General features: G+C 41.5%; 1 protein-coding gene across 3 annotated transcripts in view; it reads right to left on the bottom strand.

Moving 5' to 3' along the window:
• Positions 1–20,208, bottom strand: part of PPFIA4 (PTPRF interacting protein alpha 4) — a 137,696-nt gene that overhangs the window by 59,609 nt on the left and 57,879 nt on the right. For all 3 annotated transcript variants that reach the window (XM_044447551.1, XM_044447554.1, XM_044447553.1), the window contains exons 2-3: positions 19,271–20,119; positions 749–850 (exon numbers count right to left, since the gene is read on the bottom strand). In XM_044447551.1, coding sequence (XP_044303486.1) covers positions 749–850; positions 19,271–19,507 — 339 coding nt within the window. In that variant the 5' untranslated portion in view covers positions 19,508–20,119. The remainder of the gene's footprint in view (positions 1–748; positions 851–19,270; positions 20,120–20,208) is intronic.

Below are 20,208 nucleotides of genomic sequence, written 5' to 3'. Positions count from 1 at the left end.
CCAGAATCTGACATAGTAAGAGAGGGATGCAGCAGACAAAGGAGATCAACAGAGTGACCAGCAAGGGAGTTGTGCCCTACGAACATTTGTCCTTGCTTCATCCTTTGGCAATGGTAGAGCTATCACAAGGATTCTAGAGGAATCCACAAAATTATATAGATTGTAAGGCTTAGTATAAAGATGGCCTTATTATCGATCTTTGTAAACCCATCGGGGGGCCTTGAAGAGTGGGATAAAAACGCTTCATATAAAATAAATTCCCCAGCACATTGCTAATGAGGGTGCCACAGGCTGATGTTCATTAGAAAACCTGGAGGTCCAGGATTGCTGAAATCCAGGTTGGGTCACAGGCCTGGACTGAGTCTGCAGGCATGAAAACACACTGTGCTGTAATAAGAATGGAAAACAGCAATGTTTTATAGAAATTAAATTGGATTTTATAGAGATTATGCTAAACCCTGCCCATTCAATCAAGAATACAAGTCCCCTATCAAATTCTACTGACTGGGTGGGAAATACTGCAGAAAGCTTTCTATCCTGTTAAACCTTATCAAGAAAAAAAATGGCAGGCCCTCTGTGGATGTGTCTGGCAGACAGAGCTAGTAGAGTTTGCAGGATGCTGGTCTTTATTATCCCAAGGTCAAGTTAGGCCTTTTACTGCTCATGAAAGGTTGCATCTCTGGGTTGTTTCCTTTGGGTTGTACTACCAATAGGGTATCTCCAATACCATCATCCATTTCCTACTCACCCGTGTGTTATTGCGCTCTGCTTTCAACTCAGAGATTTCTTCTTCCCTTTCCAACAATTGCTCTCGACATGCATTGAGTTCTCTAGTCAGTGTTGCAAATTCCTGAAAAGCAATCATAATTCTACAGTTGAAAAATACCTGGAGCCTGCATTTCCCCTGAACCCCTAACTTTCAGCAGTGTACACACACACACAGATGCATCACACTCACCTTAAGAGGGTCACAACATATTCTAATTGCCAAAGCTGTGCTGTTCATTTCATATAAGATTATGAAAGTTACTAGAATAATAATGTGTGATAAACAAGAAGCACACTCTTTGCCAGATGGAGAACGTGTGTTCTTAGCCACTGTACTGATGTTCAGGTTGGGCCAAAAGTATGTATACAGTACTAATTGGGTCATGTTTAATCTCCTGGGTGATCAAACCATCCTCTGTCAACATTGCAACGTTCCTGGAGCCTGTCCCCTACACTGTGACAGATATTCCAGTTAGCGCCAATGTCAATAAATCCTTGAGAGAGGAATTCCTTCAATTTGTCCACTGTGTGTGGTGCTCCATGACCTGCTAAGTACTATGTACCTAATTTTGGCCCATGCTGTATAATGAAATGGCTTTGTGAATAATCTGCTAGCTGGCTTGTTCAGATATAAGCAAACTGCCACCGCAGTGCATGCCCAGAAGGCAGCACTGACTGCACTAGCACACTTCCCCTGGGCAAAGGCTTGTCACCTGCTCCACTTTGCACCACGTCAGGATAGCAGAGCAACAGCAGGTGAGGAATGCCAGTTACTTAAGGACAGGCCACATGCCAGCAGTCAAGTGCATCTTCTGCACATAAAACAGCTTGAAGGCTTACATGGCAGCACGACCGCTGCAGAAGTTTCATCGCAGAGTAGATACAGAGTTCTTCTCTTCTCCCATATGCAGCTAGATCTGGAAGATGCTTTTAAAAAAAACTAACAGGGTGCATGCTTTTCTAGCAGCAAATCCTAGGCATTGTAAGACTGGGCATGAAGAAAGGCATTTTCAAGAGCTTATTTATATTTTTGTCTTAAGATAAACTTCTGTTTTTATTTCAGAGCCTTCCTAATAAAATTCCTGCTTCCAAGAGTTCTAAGCTAGGGCAAATATAGTTTTAATAGCAATAACCTGGCTAGTTCAGTCACAGAGATGACTACATATTTCTGAGCCTTGTCTATTAATGGAATTATATGTCTATCTTGGTCCTCTGACTATGCATTCTGCATCAGAAGCATTCTCCTATTTAAAGCATCTTCACAGATATTATTTATACTTCCTAACATATGCACTCCCCACACACCAGTTCTGTAGTGATGCTGTAAGGAGTACCAAATAATATGAACAAAGCAGCCACAGGTCCTGGTAGTTTATGAAGACATATTTATGTAATGTATAGACAGAGCTCCTAAAAAGTGCCAAGCCTGGCTGAAATTCCTTCAGACTTGCATTGCATGAAGCAAAGAAGGCTGCTGCACCAGTGCCCTGAACCTCAGAACATCCTAAGGCAGAATGAAGTGGGGAAGTCAGACATGCTATCGCTTGTCTGCCACTGTGCTCAGTACATTTGCCTCACCTTCCCTGCCATATCCAGTAGCTGATGGAAGGGGCCACACTAAATGACAATATCTTGATGATTATGCATATTCTAAATAGAGCAGTCTATAAATCTGAATAAATATTACTTAGAGTAGATTGCCAGAAAGCATTGTTGAAGCATATGCCCCTTAATGATTGTGGGGTATACTTCTCACTCAAAATTATTGTTCAACAGCTAGTTTGTGGCCTCTTTAGAAGAACAGAGACTCACATGGTGCTTGTCCATTACAGACACTGCTGCTGTTGACATCTGTGCTAGGGCTGAAAAATATCCCTCATGACACAGGGGTATGGATACCCCAGCAAGCAGCAAGAAAAACAGAGGAAATTGCAACAATGACCGAGACTTCCCAGCTATCCCTCCCACATTTCCCTCATAGAAACCAGCAGAAACAAAAGCAGATGCCAACAGAAAAAATTTCTAACAGCTGCAGGGATTACCTCAGATAGGTCAGGGATGAACCAAGCAGAGTTCAGAACTGAGAACCAAAATAGGAACTGTGCTGAGAGCCCATCCATCTAAGGCACTTGAAGAAGCATTCTCTGCAGCCAGTGCTGAGCGGAGGTTTTAACACTGGCAGATCATTTGATACAGCTCACGGGGAGAGGAGTGGGGGCCTGTCTCTAGGAGTCCTGAGCTTCAGAATATAAACAAGGGAGCACATTTACATAGTCGGCTTGTATTATCTCTGCTTGTGAGTTAAGAATCAAGATACTGTAATGGGGGCAGCGAGGATGGGGGGTGATGTGACCCGGCATTCTGATTCTCAGCAAGACACACAGGGCACAGCCTCCATACGAATATATTAGGCAGGGCATTCTCAGGGCTCAGGAAAGTTTATGGAAAAGGTAAATGCCTAATATAGTCAGATCTCCACAGAAAAAATAAACCTCAGGTTAATTTTAATGTTCCAGCTAGCTCTGCACAGTAGAAATTCACCTAAAATCACATCATCTATACACACTGAGAATACATATATAGTTCATTTTTGTGTATTCTGTAAAAATGGGATGAAATAAGAAAAAGAATCAAGGATGGAACAATGTGCGAAAGCCAGTGTGGTGCAGTGGTTAAGAGCATGGGACTGGGACTCAGACGTTCTGGGTTCTAGTCCCCTCTCAGCCATGGAGCCAACTGGGTGACTTTGGGCCAGTCACTTGCATCCGTGAGCATTCCTTGTACCAATGAATGATTGCCCCTGACTCTGTGCCTCCAAGCTCTGATGTATCCTGTGAGTCAAGTATACAAAATAAATCTCAGTCTACAGAGTCTACAAAAACTGGACTAAATATGTGCATGCTGCACACACACACACACAATCTTTGCAACACAGATAGCTTACTTTCACAGCAGGAAAAGTGCTAATGATTTACAAGAGGAATGGTGCCTTACAGAAGAATTATAATAGCAAAATCCATTAGCAGAAACAATAATTTCTCCAGTAGCCACTTGTCATACCTCTTCAAGTGGAGCCACCTTTCGTAAAAAGAACCCATGAGGCTTCGGGCCTGGCTAGTGGAATACGGGAGGAGAAAATTCTTCAGACAACCTGGCCCCAAAACACTGGGGACTTTAAAATTTAAAAGCAGTACAGTGAGTCAGGCTTACAACTGCATGGGCAGCCAGTGGAGATGAAGAAGTGATAGGATCAGAATTAACAATTCTGGTTAGCAATCTTGCTGCCCTATTTTGGACCAGCTGAAGTTTCTGGACCATTTTCAACCACAGTCCCATGTATAATTCATGACATGATTCCAGTGGGAGGTTACCAAAGCATGGATAGATGTAACAAGGCTAACTCTTTCAAGATAGTGTTGTACTAGGAACAGCAGTTTAATCTAATGAAAGGCTCTCTATGCCACTGATGCCACCCCCCACTTCAAGTGACAACAATGGCTCTAGGAGCACCCCCTAAGCTGCAGACGTGATCCTTTAGGGGGAGTGCAACTCCTTTCGAAACATGATGAAATCCCCCAGGTTGGGCAGATGAACCACCTACTAACAGGGCCCCATCTTATTTAGATTCCATTTCAGTTAAGTTAATTTGGATGCAGATTCAGTTAAGTGCCATCCACTGTGGGCAGGCACTGACTAGAATATCCACTGGCTGTATAATGCTAATGATACATTAATCCACATCTCCAAATTATTTCTGTCAGTGGTTTCATATATATGTTGAGTAGCATAAGATTAAAATACAGTGTTGCGGAACGCCATAGCATAAGGGACAAAGCAATAATTCCCCAGCACCAACTTCTGGAATCACCCATTCAAATAGTAGTAGAACCAGTGCAATGCAATGTAAGTGGTACCTCTAACCCTTCAGAAGAAATTAAATTGTTAAAGATATCAAAAGCAGCCAAGAGATCTGAGAGAATCAACAGGAGTGCATTCTCTCCTCTTCCTCCCTGGCACAAGAAATCCCACAAGGCAGGTCCTGTTCTAAAACCAGGCCTAAAGTCCCACTGAAATGGATCCAGAAAATCAGTTTCCTTCCAACTACCTGCTTAAACACCTTGCTCAGGAAGGGGATGTTTGCAACTGTTTTATGATTGCTCATTTCTTCAGACTCCAGGTTAGGTCTTTCAGAAGCTATCAAATCACCACCTCTTTGAAAAACTAGTTAATCCATTCTGAGAAGCCTGTGCATCTGGATGGTTCCCTTATTGCTTTGAAGGAAATTCCAGGCAAAATGTCTAGCAATTCTCCCAAACTCTGGTGGTTATCTGGAATTTGAAGACACCCCAAGCTGGAAACCCATTTACTCTCCAACAGCTCATCTCACTGGCTAAAGCCAGGCCAGCTCCTTGACAGTCTGTGTAGATGGCAATAATGCAACAGTTGAAGGTCTGCCTTAAACACAGCTAGGGGGAAAAACCCTCAAGAAAGATTCAACCAAATGGCGGCCTATTTGAAAGCCTATTCTGTAGTGGTGATGTAGGCAAATGAGAAAAATTTCTTTGTTGCCACTACATTAGCTGAAATACTATCCAATGGACTTCATCTCTTGGTGCTTTAAACAACAACAAAGCCCTGTATACACTTTAAAGGCCATGGTCGGCACACCAATCTACATCCAGGAATGAGCTGGGAGAGAACCAATGCAGGAAGAAGAGCAGGAGTAATATGATCACTGCAAAGGACACACAAAAATAGTTTGCCCAAAGGATTTTGTGCCATCTGTAGTTTCTGAAAGCTTCTGAAAAGCAACTCCATGTGCAGCACACAATGGTAATCCCGCCTGGATGTGACCCCAGCATATGGGTGACAGCAGTCAGATCAGCCTTTTACAGGAAAAGATCCATCTGAGGCATCAGCCAAAGCTGTACAAAGGCACTCCCTGGTCAGAGTCACTATCTGACAATCTGGGGGCAAGGCTGGATCCAGAAGCAACCCTCAACCCACTCCATCAAATTAAGGCTGTACAACTAATTCCAGATCAACTTTTGCACTGACCAAAACCATTTCTATTTTGTTTGGATTTCATTTCAGTTCATTAGCCTCATTTGTTAACTATGCCAGTGTGGCATAGTGGTTAAAAATACAGGGTTGGGACTCAGGAGATCTGGGTTCTAGTCTCCACTCGGTCATGGAGCTAACTGGGTGACTTTAGACCAATTACAGACTCTCAACCCTACCTGTGCTGTGATGAGGATCAGACTGAGAGGAGGAGGAGAATTATGTAAGCTGTCTCAAGCTCCTTGAAAGGAAAGAAGGAAGGATTTAATAAAGAAATAAATATTAATCCTGATTCAGGACTTCTGTCTGTTCAGTAACAAGAATAGTGTACGAAGCAAAAAGCAAAGACCAAACAATTCATTGAGCTTGAAGCTCCTGATTGACTTTCTAAGGGTTGTTGGTGTTGCTTTAAATGCAGCAAGACAATTGCTTTAAAGGGAAGGAGGTGAAAGTTAATTAGCAGCACAAGAGCTGAGGCCACTGCCAACCTTCCATGGTATTTTCCCAATTTATACCACCCTTTCTCAAATTCTAATCCTTTCATAATGTTGGGACATATGCAAACATCTGTACTGTGCTTATATTCCCTAGAACAAGTATCTCTTGGAACACTTATTAGGGAAATGCTTCTGGAGAAAGTGTCTCCAAGCCTCCCACAAAAATGTTGGGAAATCTACCATAAATTTACTGAGAGGTAATGTATAGTTTGGCCCAGGGATATAGTAAGTTGCCTACTAAGCCACCTGCATGGTGTGTCCATCCATGATGAACAAGCTAAAAATGGGATTTGCTATTCCAGTAAATCAGTATTTTAATTCTGTCAAGAGATTTTAAAAAATCTGTAGAACTCCTATCTTTGATGAAATTAATAAATGTACACTCTGACCTCTCAGTGACTTCTGAATCTGAGTATAAATATTAAAATTTAATATGTTGAAATTAAAATTATGGCTAAAATTATTATTACATTTATCAACATGATCTATAGAGGGAGAAACTTGAGAAAGAAGTTATTTCTTATTCAAGCCTAGTTTGGATCAACAAACATACGGCCGTTTCTTTTCCTTTCCTTAAAAAAAACAAACAAATGTAATACTCTATGTGGAAAGATCCAGAAAATTACAGGGCAGAGATGCACGTCTCTTGTTTCAAAATGTCTTCTCTAAAGACAAGACAATCATTTTTCAATGAGTATCAAAGCCAGAGCTTCACAGGGTAAAATTTACACTGACAAGGGATGTGTGTGTAGTCTCATGTCCAATCAAAATCAACACATTTATTACGGCATAAAACCTCGATTAAGATACACAATGAAGTGAACCCCACACATCTTTTACCATAATACAGTTTACATTTTGCAAGATGACTATTATTTTTGCTGCAGCACAATAATGGGATTTGCTGTTCCCCTATGCAAAGGGGGGGGGAGGACAGTTTTTCTCCCCATTTGTAATCCCATTTGCACACAGGAAGATGACTTGATGCTCAGTTGTGCTCCTGTTTACTTATATAGCATTTTCTAATTGGCAAACTACTTTACAATCTTGGTTGAATCACTCCTGCCAGCAATAGGGAAAAGGCAAGGCCATTGTTATACCCAACAAATTGAAATGGACCCTGCCTTGTCTTCCTAAGACCATGCGAGGAATCAATGGCAAAAGAAAGACTTGCATCCAGATGTGAAAAAATTAGGAGCTGCATACATTCTGAAAGACATTTCAGGATCCCTTTGAAATGCTAAATCTCTTGTTTGCTCATAAAAGCTACCGCAAAGACATCCCTATGGTAACTGCTGATGCAGTCAGATCTGTAATGCTGTTTTGTAGTCAACTAGCAGAAGCCTGAGAAATTTCACCAGTGGGAGGGGAAAGTGTCCTCCTGTCCTACTGCTTCACTCCCATTCTGTCTCTCCTTCCTAGAAATATTTCCCAGTTCTATTTCTTGCCCACATCCAAACATCCTTGTGGCACTCTTAACATCCCTTGGCTTTCTTTCCTCACTCCCCCATACAGTCCTGAAGTTCTTGCTTCCAACATCCCTTAGCTTTCTCTCTATCTCCATGTAGTGCTTGGAGATACCTTCCTTCACAACTTCAGACATAAACCAACCCTGCTTTTGCTTGCAGAATCCAATCCTGGTTTCTGTTTGCTTACCTAAGAGTATAATGGAATGCTGAGAACTAGCATTTATGATCAGGTAGAGACACATGCTCCCTATTAAATAAATAAATAAAATCTTAACCGCTGGGGCTATAAAAGGGGAGAGAAAAGAAATAAATGATTTGTTCATATTTTTGGTCTGAAGCTCAGACTTATTAAAGCAGTATACCACAGGTAAGCAGCTTGTAGCCATCCAGACATTTTGTCCACAACTTGCTACAACAAATAGCTATTTGCTGACTCGGACCCATGCAAGTTGTAGGCTAAAGCATCTGAAGGGCCACAAATTGCCCAGTCTGGAATACACAAGTAGATTTAAGTAACTAAAATAAAATGTGCCCTAATCTATTAAACCAACTTCAGAAGCACTGGATACTTCATAGCTTATTTTTATGCTAAAAACAGCTATTTCTTCTAAAACAAGCATACTTCAGCTCTGTTTTGCTTCGGGGTTCAAGAAACTACAAGTATTGTCTTTAGGAAGGATGCATATAACTGCTTGCTTTAATGTTATTAAAAGGAGTTTCATGTTACAAAAAGGGGCAGCTGGATATCTAAAGAACTAAAAAACAGAGACTTAGAAAAACACATTTCATATGCACATTTCCAAGGATTCGCTGATCACTTCAATATAAAAGTGATATCAGCTTAACTCTGCCTGAAGGCAAGGTATTCCTTACATCCCACTCTTCCCAGCAAATCTCAGATAGTTAAGTGGGGCTTCTTGTGGTCTCCCATAGGTAGCTTTTATCAGAAGAGGAAGGCATCTATGTTCTTCTAAGGAAACATGTTCCAATCATCTAGTTTAGAAGCAAGACAGCAGCAGCAGCAGCAGCAACAAAAGTATTGGATTTTGGAGATTAACTGGTTTATTATGCTATGAGCTTTCATTCAAACAAATGCAGATCTGAGAGATTTCTTTTAATATCTAAGATAAATATTACCTTGAAGCCCTATGTTTTCCAGTCACACTGGAACCATGTTAGAAGAGAGTTATCTCATGGAGATGTTTAACAAGTTCTCCCTCCTCAAGTTACTGAGATCCTTTATGAGCTTATACTTGTTCCAGCAGAGCTTTTAGATTAGACCTTGCTGGACCTTGCTTTTAGCCCTTGAATGGTAAATTGCCCAGCCATAAGCTTTCCAGATTAGACAGGGACACCTATAAATGGATTAGAAAGTGAAACAGGGATGGCTAATCTTGGCTCAGTTAAGAAGTCAAAAAAATCTAGACTATTGAGAAACTTCATGTGGTGCAGAATGAGGCTGTTCAATTATGAGAACACTGTTTTAGAGAATGTTTTATGTATGAGTTCTGTAGTCTATATTTCATCTTAGTTTGCTTCCCAGTGAAACTGGAAGGATCAAGATGCTTTTATAAAACCCTTGTGATATGAGACACAATATGATGCCTTCTCCCAACTCAGAATCACATAACTTGTGATTTTTAAGTTTAAACATTAAATATTAAGAGAGTATCAGTCACATCCAGGAACCATAAGGAAAAGCCTTAAACAATAAGCAAAGTTAAGGAATTGCACATACTCAGGGTATTTTTAATCAGTATTAGCAGTGTTAGCAATCAGGTCTGTGGTTACTGTCCTTACATGTCCAGAATGCAGATGTAGTTTTGAAGCATAGAAAGACAATTGGAAGGGAAGGGAAGAAATGCAGGAGCCAGTGTGATGTGGGGGCTAAGAATGCTGGATTGGGACTCAGGAGATCTGGGTTCTAGTGCCTATTTGGCCATGGAGGTCACTGAGTGAATTTGGGTCAGTCATAGACTCTCAGCCTAATCTACCTCACAACATTGAGGCTTTCTCTAGGGCTTATTCTGCGGTGGCCCAGACTCTGGAAAGCACTCCCCAGAGAGGTATGCCTGGCGCCGAGCTTATACTCTTTTCAGCGCCGGGTCAAAACCTTTTTATTTAAGTGGCATTTTAAAAGATAATAGTTTTAATTATTTTTCCAGTCGCTTTTGCTTTGTTCTATTTTGATTTAATTTGATTTATCTGATGTTTATTTACTGTTTTATATGGTATAACCGTATTAATCTATAGATGATGCTATTAGATGTTTTAAATTGTTTTAAATTGCTGTAAGCTGTCCTGAGATATTTATATAAAGGATGGCATACAAAAGCTTTTAATAAATAAATAATAAATAAACATTGTTGTTGTATGGATTAAATAGAGAAAATAGGATACCCCTGGGTTCCTGGCAAAAAGAAGAAAGATGGGATATAAAGGTAATATAACAATAATAACCATACTCTCATTTTAGACATCCACTTGGAATGACCATTTGCACCAGACTTACTGTAAATTGAAGTAGATACAGAAGAAACCAGTTCTATTGACATCAGAGACTAATTAGCTCAATCTTACAAGAGAACTTTCTTAAAGAATTAAAAAAATAATGTCCAAGTGATTAGGAATCATGGTTTCCAAGCTTTCATAACTGACAAGATGAAGATATCCATAGGTAACCTGGTGCCCTCCAGGTATAACTTCCTGTAAGTCCCAGCCAACATGACCAATAATAGGATTGTGGGAATTGCAGTCCAGAATGCCTAGAAGGCACCAGCATGTCTAGTCCAACCTTAAAGTTTTGTGCCTAATAGGCCCTTTTGTTCATAAAAATTGTGCCATTAACCAAAAATAAATCAACTTGTTACCAAAAAGAATTGAAGTACATATTGGACTCTTCCAGGGCCAGATATCTCCATCAGTTTCACTGGTCTCAGCATAAGCATTCTCTGAACTCTTTGAAATCTGTTCCTATGGCCATGCTTAAGAACACAAAGCTCCCCTGCTGGCTCAAACCAAAATGACAACTGTCCTGTTTCTCACAATGGTCAGTGGGGCATACGGATAAGCCACAAGCTGAGCAGGAGGACCAATAACCCTCTTCGACCGACCGTCATCTTCTAGCAACTAATACTCAGATGTCTACTGGTGCTAAACTTGGAGGTAGCATATGCCACCTGAAAGCAGCCATGAATTTGTTCATTCCCCTCTAAAAGTTTAGTATCTACAGATCCCAGTGGTAGCTGATTGCCTTGCTACTAGGTCTACCTAAGAAAAGAGATGAAAGATACATAATTATGTGAACTGTCATTTTCCTATAGGATGTCCAGCCGGAAGAAAAACAACACCGACAGATGGAATTCATGTTGCTCATCATAGCTCAATTACAAATAATTCAGGCATGTGGAGGAGAGGGGAACTTATTAGACTTTGTGAACACTACTAAATAGATGCCCAAGATGCTCACAAAAAAATAAACACATGTTGTGGCACCACTGACCACATTCTTGAAAGCTAATTTCAGCTCTTTTAAAAGGTGTCATTTAAAACACTATAAAAACCTGCCAACTGTTTTGACCAGTGATCACAGCAGGATATAAACAGTGAGTACACCTAGTAGTAGGCAAGGACAGTTCCAAGTCTCTGAAAAGGTACTGACTGTTCACGGCTTGCTTAACCAGCATGCACACTTAAACACACGCAAGGAAGGGAAACTGTAGGAGGACTTGGGGAGAAAGTTGAATTTGACACACTTTCGGATGGTTTGAATTCTTAGGTGTATGCCAGCCCTACATATGGGGCAGGTGTATGTCTACTTGGCTATTTCTAATTCTGAAGCATTAGAAATGTTTCTAAAACCAAGGCTGACCAATCTGCCCTGGGCTTGGGCTTATGCGGCTCATAGGGCCATATGATAAACTAGATGCAAGAAAGCCCTCACACAAAGGTTTATCACTATGAAAACATTAAGCCTTTGAATGTATGACTCTGACCATTTTACCAGCAAGTGCCACGGTCAGCTAATGAAGCACTTTCAATCAACAGAGAGAACTAATAGGCTCCATGCTCACCTTTAATCAGTTGTTCCCCACTCCTACTTCCCTATATGAAGTGTTTCTTCCAGTGAGCTAAACCAAGTAACAGCCCACCTGGAACACTAAATCAAGTGTCCTTTTGTTTGTGTACAATTAAGGTAGCCATTATCTGTTCCCTGTGGGTACCCTAGGAAATATTCCCTAACTGTTGGTGGTATAAGGGATAGTACTAACTGTGCCCCATAGTCTATTGCCCCATGAAGATGTTTGCAGTAGCCCATAGCTCTGCTCGTACCATCTTACAAAAGGAGTCAAGCAAGATTTCATGCCCACAGGTAAGCACCGAAAGAAGGCAGTAGAATTGGCAGGAAAGGGACTACTCATGGAAGTTCATTCAGGCCTGAAAGCTTGCTGCAAGAGGCTAGCATATTTCTGTCTACCTAGAAAGGTGATTGCTAGGGTAGGCTGGCACTGAAAGGGGTATCCTGCTTACCTGGTACATGAACATGCTGAAGTTAATGCCATTGGATAGATGGATGGTTACAGATTTGTTCCCTGTATTCATGCTGAGGAATCACAGACAGCTTGATCTGTAAATCCATGGTTCTGCTAAGACAAAGGGAGAGCAGCAACTAAATCCAGAGATGAAGGTTAGAGGCAGCCTAGGTCGCATGTTCTGCTGCAGACCCTGATGCATGAGGTTCAAACCAACAGGAAGTTGAATCTTGCAAAATCTCTCTGCCTGGGAGGACTGGGCAGTGGAATAGGGTCAGCGAAGCATTTGCCAGGAGGAGGCATTTGAAGCTCACAGAAATTCCCCATCTGCTGCCTGTGCTAATCACATCCCTTTCCAAGATCCAGGGGAGACAGCACTGTGACTTGGTGCAGGAGGCAAAAGAGCTATGAACAGGAGCTGGGAGCCAGGAGCGCCAGTGGCCTCCCCCAAAGGATCTCGCAGATGCACGAAGTCCCTTTGTGATGACCTAGTTTGCTCTGCATTGCTTGCATGTTCCCTACACGGTACATCTGAGGGAGAGGAATTGAAGCAGGAGCAGAGAGTAAATCCGCATAGCCCCTTAATCCAAGCGGCTGCAGAGCCCGAGAGGCGTAACCCTCCCTTGTCTGACCTGGCATGCTCTCTTTCCAGCTGCTCAACATGGATGAGTGCAGGCACCAGAGCGGGAGCGCTCAATCCAACAGGAGCGTATAGAACATGGAGGCCACGAAGGGGCGTGCTCGCTCAAAATTAGCTTAGGCATAGCACATCTAGGGCCAGGGCAACTTTTGACCAGCTTGGAATTTATTTGAAGTGTGGAGCTGGCTGACCTAGCTGGGGGTTTGCCAGGGGTCAGAAAGTCACTCAGCTCAGTGATGAAGCAGCAAGACCAGAATGTGGCAGGGCCAGAAGGGGCTTGTACTGGGCTAATAAGCAGCCTGTCTGGCTGAGTGCTTAGTTCTGCCAGACAGGCTTCTGCTGCTGCTCAGCTGAACATGAGGCACCCCAGGGTTGGTAAACCATGAAGCAGAAAAAAAAAAAATCCAGAGTGTTTTTTGTCTTCCTCCCAAGAATACAGGCCCTCCCCTCTCCTATGAACCAGCCAATGAGCTGTCTCTCTCTTGGCCAGGCTCTCAAGCAAGCCGGGGAGCCTAGTTTCACAGCTGACTTGCTCAGTTATTTCCTCAGAATATCACTCCCAAGGTTAATTCAAACCCTCGGCTCTTTGCTGTTTTGAGGGAGATGCACCTGAGGCTCAAAGCCTTGGTCACAGTGCTGGCAACAGCCACTTGCTCTGTTTTCAGGGAACCATGCCTGAGCTTCATTACTGAAGGGTTTCTTGCTGCTCATTTAATCCCACCTCTCCAAGGAAAAGTTTCTCACCTTAGCTCTGCCCTTGCACCAGCAGTGTTAAGTGCACAAAAGGAGGACAAAGAAATGACTGCACTTTAGGACAGGATTATCTGTATGCCCATAAGTCCCAGCAGTGCTCTCCCACGCCAAGTTTGCTCAAACCATCGGATTACACTTTTGCTAATATTGGACACCATACCAGGCCCCCGCAAGCATTAAAAACTACAGCTGTTCCTGGCCACAAATAGCCTATGTATCTTGAATAACCTCTGAATCAATTGAAGATCAGGGTTTGAGGGCCCCTGTGTTGCCACCTCTATTCAGCCTATACATACAATTATAATATGGAAAGAGGAAGGATTTGAATTGCAGAGGTGCCTTAAACAGTCAAGCTAGTGATTCATGCAGTTCCATATTGCCTACACTAACTGACAGTGGATCTTCAGGTTTAACCCCTGTTTTTCCCAGGTTTTGCTATCTGGAAAAAAAACAGGGGTTAAACTTGAAGCCTTCTGCAACCAAAGAATGTGAGCCATAGCTCCACCTTCCTGTCATAACTCCATCTTCCTGTGATACAGTCAAAGTTCCGAGAGCTCCCCACTTCTAATCAATGCTGGAGTTTTAATAACAAACATCTTTCCTCAGTAAAATGGGAAAGTTCAGCTCAATGTAGAGAAGGATCTATAGTGGATCAAATATCTCCTGATTGTGCCTGGATTCCTGTCACAAAGAGTGAAAGGCCACAGCATCTGAGGTTTATTCTGCGTGTGGGGTAGAAAGACCACCCCGTCTGTGCTTATGGCTTTCAAGACCCTCACTCATTTCTTAGTGTACCAGGTGCTTTTGACTTCACTATAATTTACAGTGTTACAGAGACAAGAGACCCTTCGCAGGTAAAATATATTTTGTTTTTTTCTTGATCTTGCAGACTTCTGCAATGCTGAAATACTCCCATGATGGGTTTATGTTGTGCTATCACACAGCACATAAGACAATTTTCCTTTGACTGGCAGCAGCTCTCTAGACCCTTAAGCAGAGCCTTCTTGAACCAAATGTCAGGAATTGAACCTTATGCACAAATTTGTGTGAGTCATGTGGTCTGCCACTGACATGGGGAATGATGATGGAAGGAAGCAGGATGCAAGCAAAGCTCTTCCTTAGGCACATCTGAAAGCTTGCTTTATCTACATAGCTCTGGGCTGAATAGCTCTTAATATCAGGGGTTTAGGGAAAATCCACATGCCATCTGCCACCAGCCTAAGGGTTCCATATAGCCTAAGTTCATTTCTTCCTCTCTGTCCTAAGGAAGCCATCCACTGCACTATCACAATTACCTTGATGAGATTAAGTTGGTCCATAAACCCAGTTTGTAAGCACTAGCAGTGCTGTAGGAGGATTACCATAAAACCAGCGAAAGACTCTTTATCCATTATCAGGCAAGGATGGTATATTTTGTGAGGAGTTAAATGGCAAAGGCATGATAAAGCAGTTTTCACAGCATTGCAAATGAACAGCTGAGATTCCAGCTGAATCGGTAGGGGAGGGGCAGCATGGAAAAGGTAGACAGAGCAAACATAAGGGAACTGTCTATCAAGCAGACAGGCAGGCACCACTGATGGGGTCTCCCCTAGATTCTAGCACCACCTGCAGGCACTACCACTCCATAACAATGTGCCAGAACCTTCTGTAGCAGAGATTTTCATGGGAATAACCATCTTATAATTGCACAGCATTTGTGTTAGGACACACACACCTGTAATCTATTAGTTGTAGATTTCCATTAGATAAGTTTATTAAGACAAAGAAGCAATCACCTTTTCATGGGTTTAGATACCTGTGCTAAACAAAAGATGACCAAAGGAAAAGAACAGTTAAAAGTAACTGTTTAAATATACGCATATATACTCTATTCCTGAAGAAATTGCAAATACCTGATACATATTTTCACATCCTGCAGAGTTGTATGCTAACTTATATCTTCACACTTGGCTTTCCCACAAATAGGAGTATTCCACATTAATGTATTGCTAGCTGTGCCACGGTAACCTTCGCTATATATACATATATGTTGTGCCCATCCATCAAGCAACCTACTGCTGTTTACAGGAAAATTTAGTCAGAACCACATACAGTAGCATGCTACCATGCCTACTCAGATGGATTCATTTGTAAGTAGATGAGGCAGCAAGCAACTTAAGAGCACAAAAGAGACAACCCAAAATTAAAAGAACTGCAGAGGCGCTCTGCTTGAGGCACACTAATAGTTGTTAGAAAATTATACAGTAATTCCAAGGCGAACCATTCCAAAAGGCAAACAATTGTAACTGAAGCGTTTTTTTTTTCCTTGGAATCTATCCTGGGTCACAGAGGCCATCTCTGAATCTAAGTAAGCAGCAGCAAAAAAGAGATAAAGGACAAAACTCAGTCCTTTTACATGTGGCAGCAGGTCAACACCTCAAGACTCCAGGTTTTCTGCTCCTTTTATAAGCTGTGGAAAACAGCCCACCAGTGCATATGGAAGAGGTAATCTCTACAACAGCAGTTATGGATTCAGTTCTGGCCACTGAAATACTTGAGGATCTTGAATTCTGCAGTTATAAAATATAGATAAGTACATTAGAAAAATTACTAGTGCATGTCCAGCGATGGCTTATCTTTCTCCAGTTGATCAGCTAGGCAAAGTAGCTGTACTGAATATTCCCAAACTGCAAAACTGCTTCAGAGAGGAGCCAATCTCTCTGCCTTGGCTAACTGGTTACCCATTATCAACTCCATCTTATCTGGCTTAAAATTAATTCTCCCTTATCTAGTCCATTATCAACTTCAAACAGCTGCTAAGAGAATCTACTGTCACATCTGGAGCAGATGATACATCACCATAATTTACCTTATATTCTTATCCAGACATTTTATGTAGTTAAAACTATAGAGGAACTAAGATAAGTCCTATAAGATAAGTCACACAAAGCTAATTTTCAAGCTTCCAGTACTACATTCTGTCCAAAGCACAGTAGAACTAGTAGAGCATTGTGACAATCAACCCATAAAGTACTGTAGGTCATGTTGGAGCAACAACAATTGAAAAACCTACAATAAATATATATATTGTACATATATTGATACATTTCCAAAGCAATCTAGTACAACACAATAGATTGTTTAGCCTTCCCAAACAAACATAAACACCTCAGCGGTAACTGACTGTATCTGCATGCAAGAATATTTCCCCTTAAACAAAATAAACAAGCAAGCTTTTATTAGAGGAATATTGATATAGGCCATCAAGTTCCATACACCTTAACATAAAATTTACAAATGCATGAAGAACAGGTGCCCTCTCCATGATTGTCAGTATAAAAAGAGAAACCTCCGCAGTCATGAACGAACAGCTACAAATACTCGCTCTTTCTAGGAGCACCATAGATACCTCAAGTTATTCTAACAGTGGGAAGTCCTCAGCTAGCAATACGCAGAAGCAAGAACTGCTTAAGCAGTCTTCAGGGACTCTGTTTCCTTGGAGAATTACAGAATCTCTTGCCAGTAAAAATTTCATTTCTGAACCAATAATAAACTTTATTTTGTTCACAGCAAGAATAAAATCTATCATTTGCAAACACTCATGTAGGAAATCACCTTGCACTGAGTTGCCCTGGTAGGACAGCACAGGAGAACAAATGGGCAAGATTTCCATCACCTTGTGAATTAAAAGGACAAATCCCATGATAACTTTTAATTTTTGAATAACTTAGACTGAACACAAAAGCCTCTTGGGAAATTTTTAATACAAGTGTGATATAAAAATATTTTTAATACATATACAAGAGAAGGAAAAGATTTTGAATAAAGATAGTCATAGCAGCTCTTTGAAAAACTTTCAGTATGAAGAGTACAAATGTAAATATGGTAATATTGAGAACATGATGCTATGGCAGGATACACACACGGGACCTCCAGTGCTGCAAGCAAGAGGCTGGTGGGGTAACAACAGAAATATTTCTATGTTCCACTCCTCCTAAAAAGCATTTAGAGTTGGACGGGCCTGTAAGCCCTTCTAATGCATCTAACCCACTGTGGGTGGGAGCAGAGAGGCTTGTGAATCTGTCAGATCAACAGCCCCTGCTCTTGTCTCCCCACTCCATTGGCATGTTGCTCGGTCATCTTCTAACTAAAGTCAAAGCTCGGACTTCAAGGGAGAAGTTACCACCTTGATGGAAATGGGGTGGGTGGGTGGGTAGGGAAGAGCCATGAATTACTCTTCTTGCCAGATGCTTCCTCTGGTCTTGGAGATCTGTAGGATTATGTGGCCCTTCAGATGCTGTCTAGGAACCATAGGACTGCTCTTGAAAGGTAGTTCCCTCTCTACATAGTATCAATTACTCTTCATTTTAAAATTCCCAAAGTTCTTTGTTTTATAAGATTTGTTCCACTGAGCCAGGAATCAAGGAACTAAAGGAAGGCTTCCCCTCTTCGTAATACGAACTAAAATTCCTATTTAGTAATAGGCATTCACTAGAACTGCAAGCTTTGCTCATGTAGCTATTAATACCATATTCCCAGAATGAGTATTGCTTGTCTTCTATTAGTAGTCTAGCTTGTTCTGCTTAACAAAGAACAGATAACTTGTAATGGCAGACCATACCATGTATGTGGGGCTTCATGTGGACATTGTTTCAAACTCAGCTCTTTACAAGCTACCTAGCATAGGCTATGACAAAAGGGCTTTTCTGGAAAAACCAAAGCAATTCAAGGCACTATTCTTATGCATGTTTAGACAACAAAGTCCTACAACTTCCAGCATTCCCTAGCCAGCTTTGCTGGCACTGCACAAACTTTAAAACTTCTAAACCATACAGAGCAACACTTTACGGTCTTTTAAACACAGGATGTGATTTTTCTGTAGATTCAGTCTACAAAACCTCTGTGACATTTAAAAGTATATAACCATATGAGTGTAGCCCTTTGCACTGCTTTCTCTCATAGAATCAGATTCTTGGGAAAAGACACACATAACTGGTTTTGCCCATGTGGCACTTTCCATAATACTCCTGTAATGTTTAAAAGGTGACTCTGTTCACACCTGCAGTGCACACTTGAAATGGAATGCCTGGGCAGATAACATTAGGGAAACAGTACCACTATCAATGTCATTTAAAGTTTGGATTATTCCTCCATTTTAAAAATTAGAGTCCTATTCATATGTATTTTTTTAAAAAAAAATAGGCAATTCTGTATCTTACTTACATCACAAGGTTTCTAGACTCAGGTGACTTTCCTCCAGTATTTCTCTTTGGGCAGCAGGGTTGCGGGGAGCTATTTTCAATGCAAAGTCAATACTAATTTAGAAGTAAACTGGAACTGGTGATGTGACTGTACCCCATCAAGCACTTCTAGTAAGAGACATTGCATTTGTCATTAAATCTGTGCCAAGGTGACTTTACCCAAATGATCTTGATGTCATATTGCCATAGCTTTCACAGTTCCTAATTTATTTTCTCTAGCCTAAATCTCACCAGACCAACACATAACTTTTCATATCTGCCCCACAGCTATTGCCCTCCTATCCTTGAGTCTTCATATGTCTCTTCTTACCTGAGGTAGAGCAGAGTTCAGTTGTCTCTGCAACTGGTCCCGCTCATGCAAGGTCTCCTGTAGGCGGCCCTGAGTCACAGACAGAGTTTCACGCGTTTCCCGAAGTGTCTCCAGCAGCTTGTCCCTCTCATCAAGCATGTTCACCATCAGCTGTTCAAAGTTGGCATCAGAATCAGAGCCAGGCTGTGACCCCAAGGGGTCACTCTCACTGATGGTAGGCATTACCTCACACATCATGGCAATCCTTGACAAATGCCCTGTGTTACAGAAAGCTCAGAAGTTGGCCAGGAATTACTCCTCAGGATGCCTCTTAAGGCTGTACAAACAGAAATCTAAGGTCACATGATTATTGTAGACCATTGCAGGTTGTGGCAACTGTCAAATGCAGCCTGCATGGTAAGGTCCGTAAACCCTCCATTTCTCTTCGCAAACAGCTGAAGCTTATGTTACACTTAGAAAAATCTGAAAAGATCATCACAGCATTATTAGCATCAAATAAATAAAATGATTGAAAACAGCACAGTCCCTGAATTGAACTGATAACGTGATCCTGTGATGGTCATTCCAACCATCTTTGACAAATATCCCTTAAATCCTTCCGGCAGTGAACACCAGCCATGGCAAGTCCTTCAAAAAAATGTGCAGCCTCCTTTCAGCATATACACATTTGCTGTCTTGAAAGGTTCAGCAGAACTAGGAAGGTTGTAAAACATTATACTTTGCTTGATATGGTTGATAAAAAAAAGTCAGCTTAGGCAGATCAGTCAATGGTGTTTGAAGACTAGAGTGGGACTGCAGCAACCTGGTCACTCTCCAAGCAAGACTCGCCCTTCATTCTCGACCAGGGATCTGTTGGGAAAAGAACATAATACACATTAGATTGGTTTCTCCTATTGTGTTGCAATCTTTTCTCTCTCAAGAACTTAGACCAATATATG

The sequence above is a fragment of the Varanus komodoensis genome, unplaced genomic scaffold (genome assembly GCF_004798865.1).
Source record: "Varanus komodoensis strain SLA01 unplaced genomic scaffold, ASM479886v1 scaffold52, whole genome shotgun sequence".
Taxonomy (NCBI): domain Eukaryota; kingdom Metazoa; phylum Chordata; class Lepidosauria; order Squamata; family Varanidae; genus Varanus; species Varanus komodoensis.
Note: the sequence above shows the minus strand (reverse complement) of the source record. Positions and strands in the feature narration are given on the sequence as shown.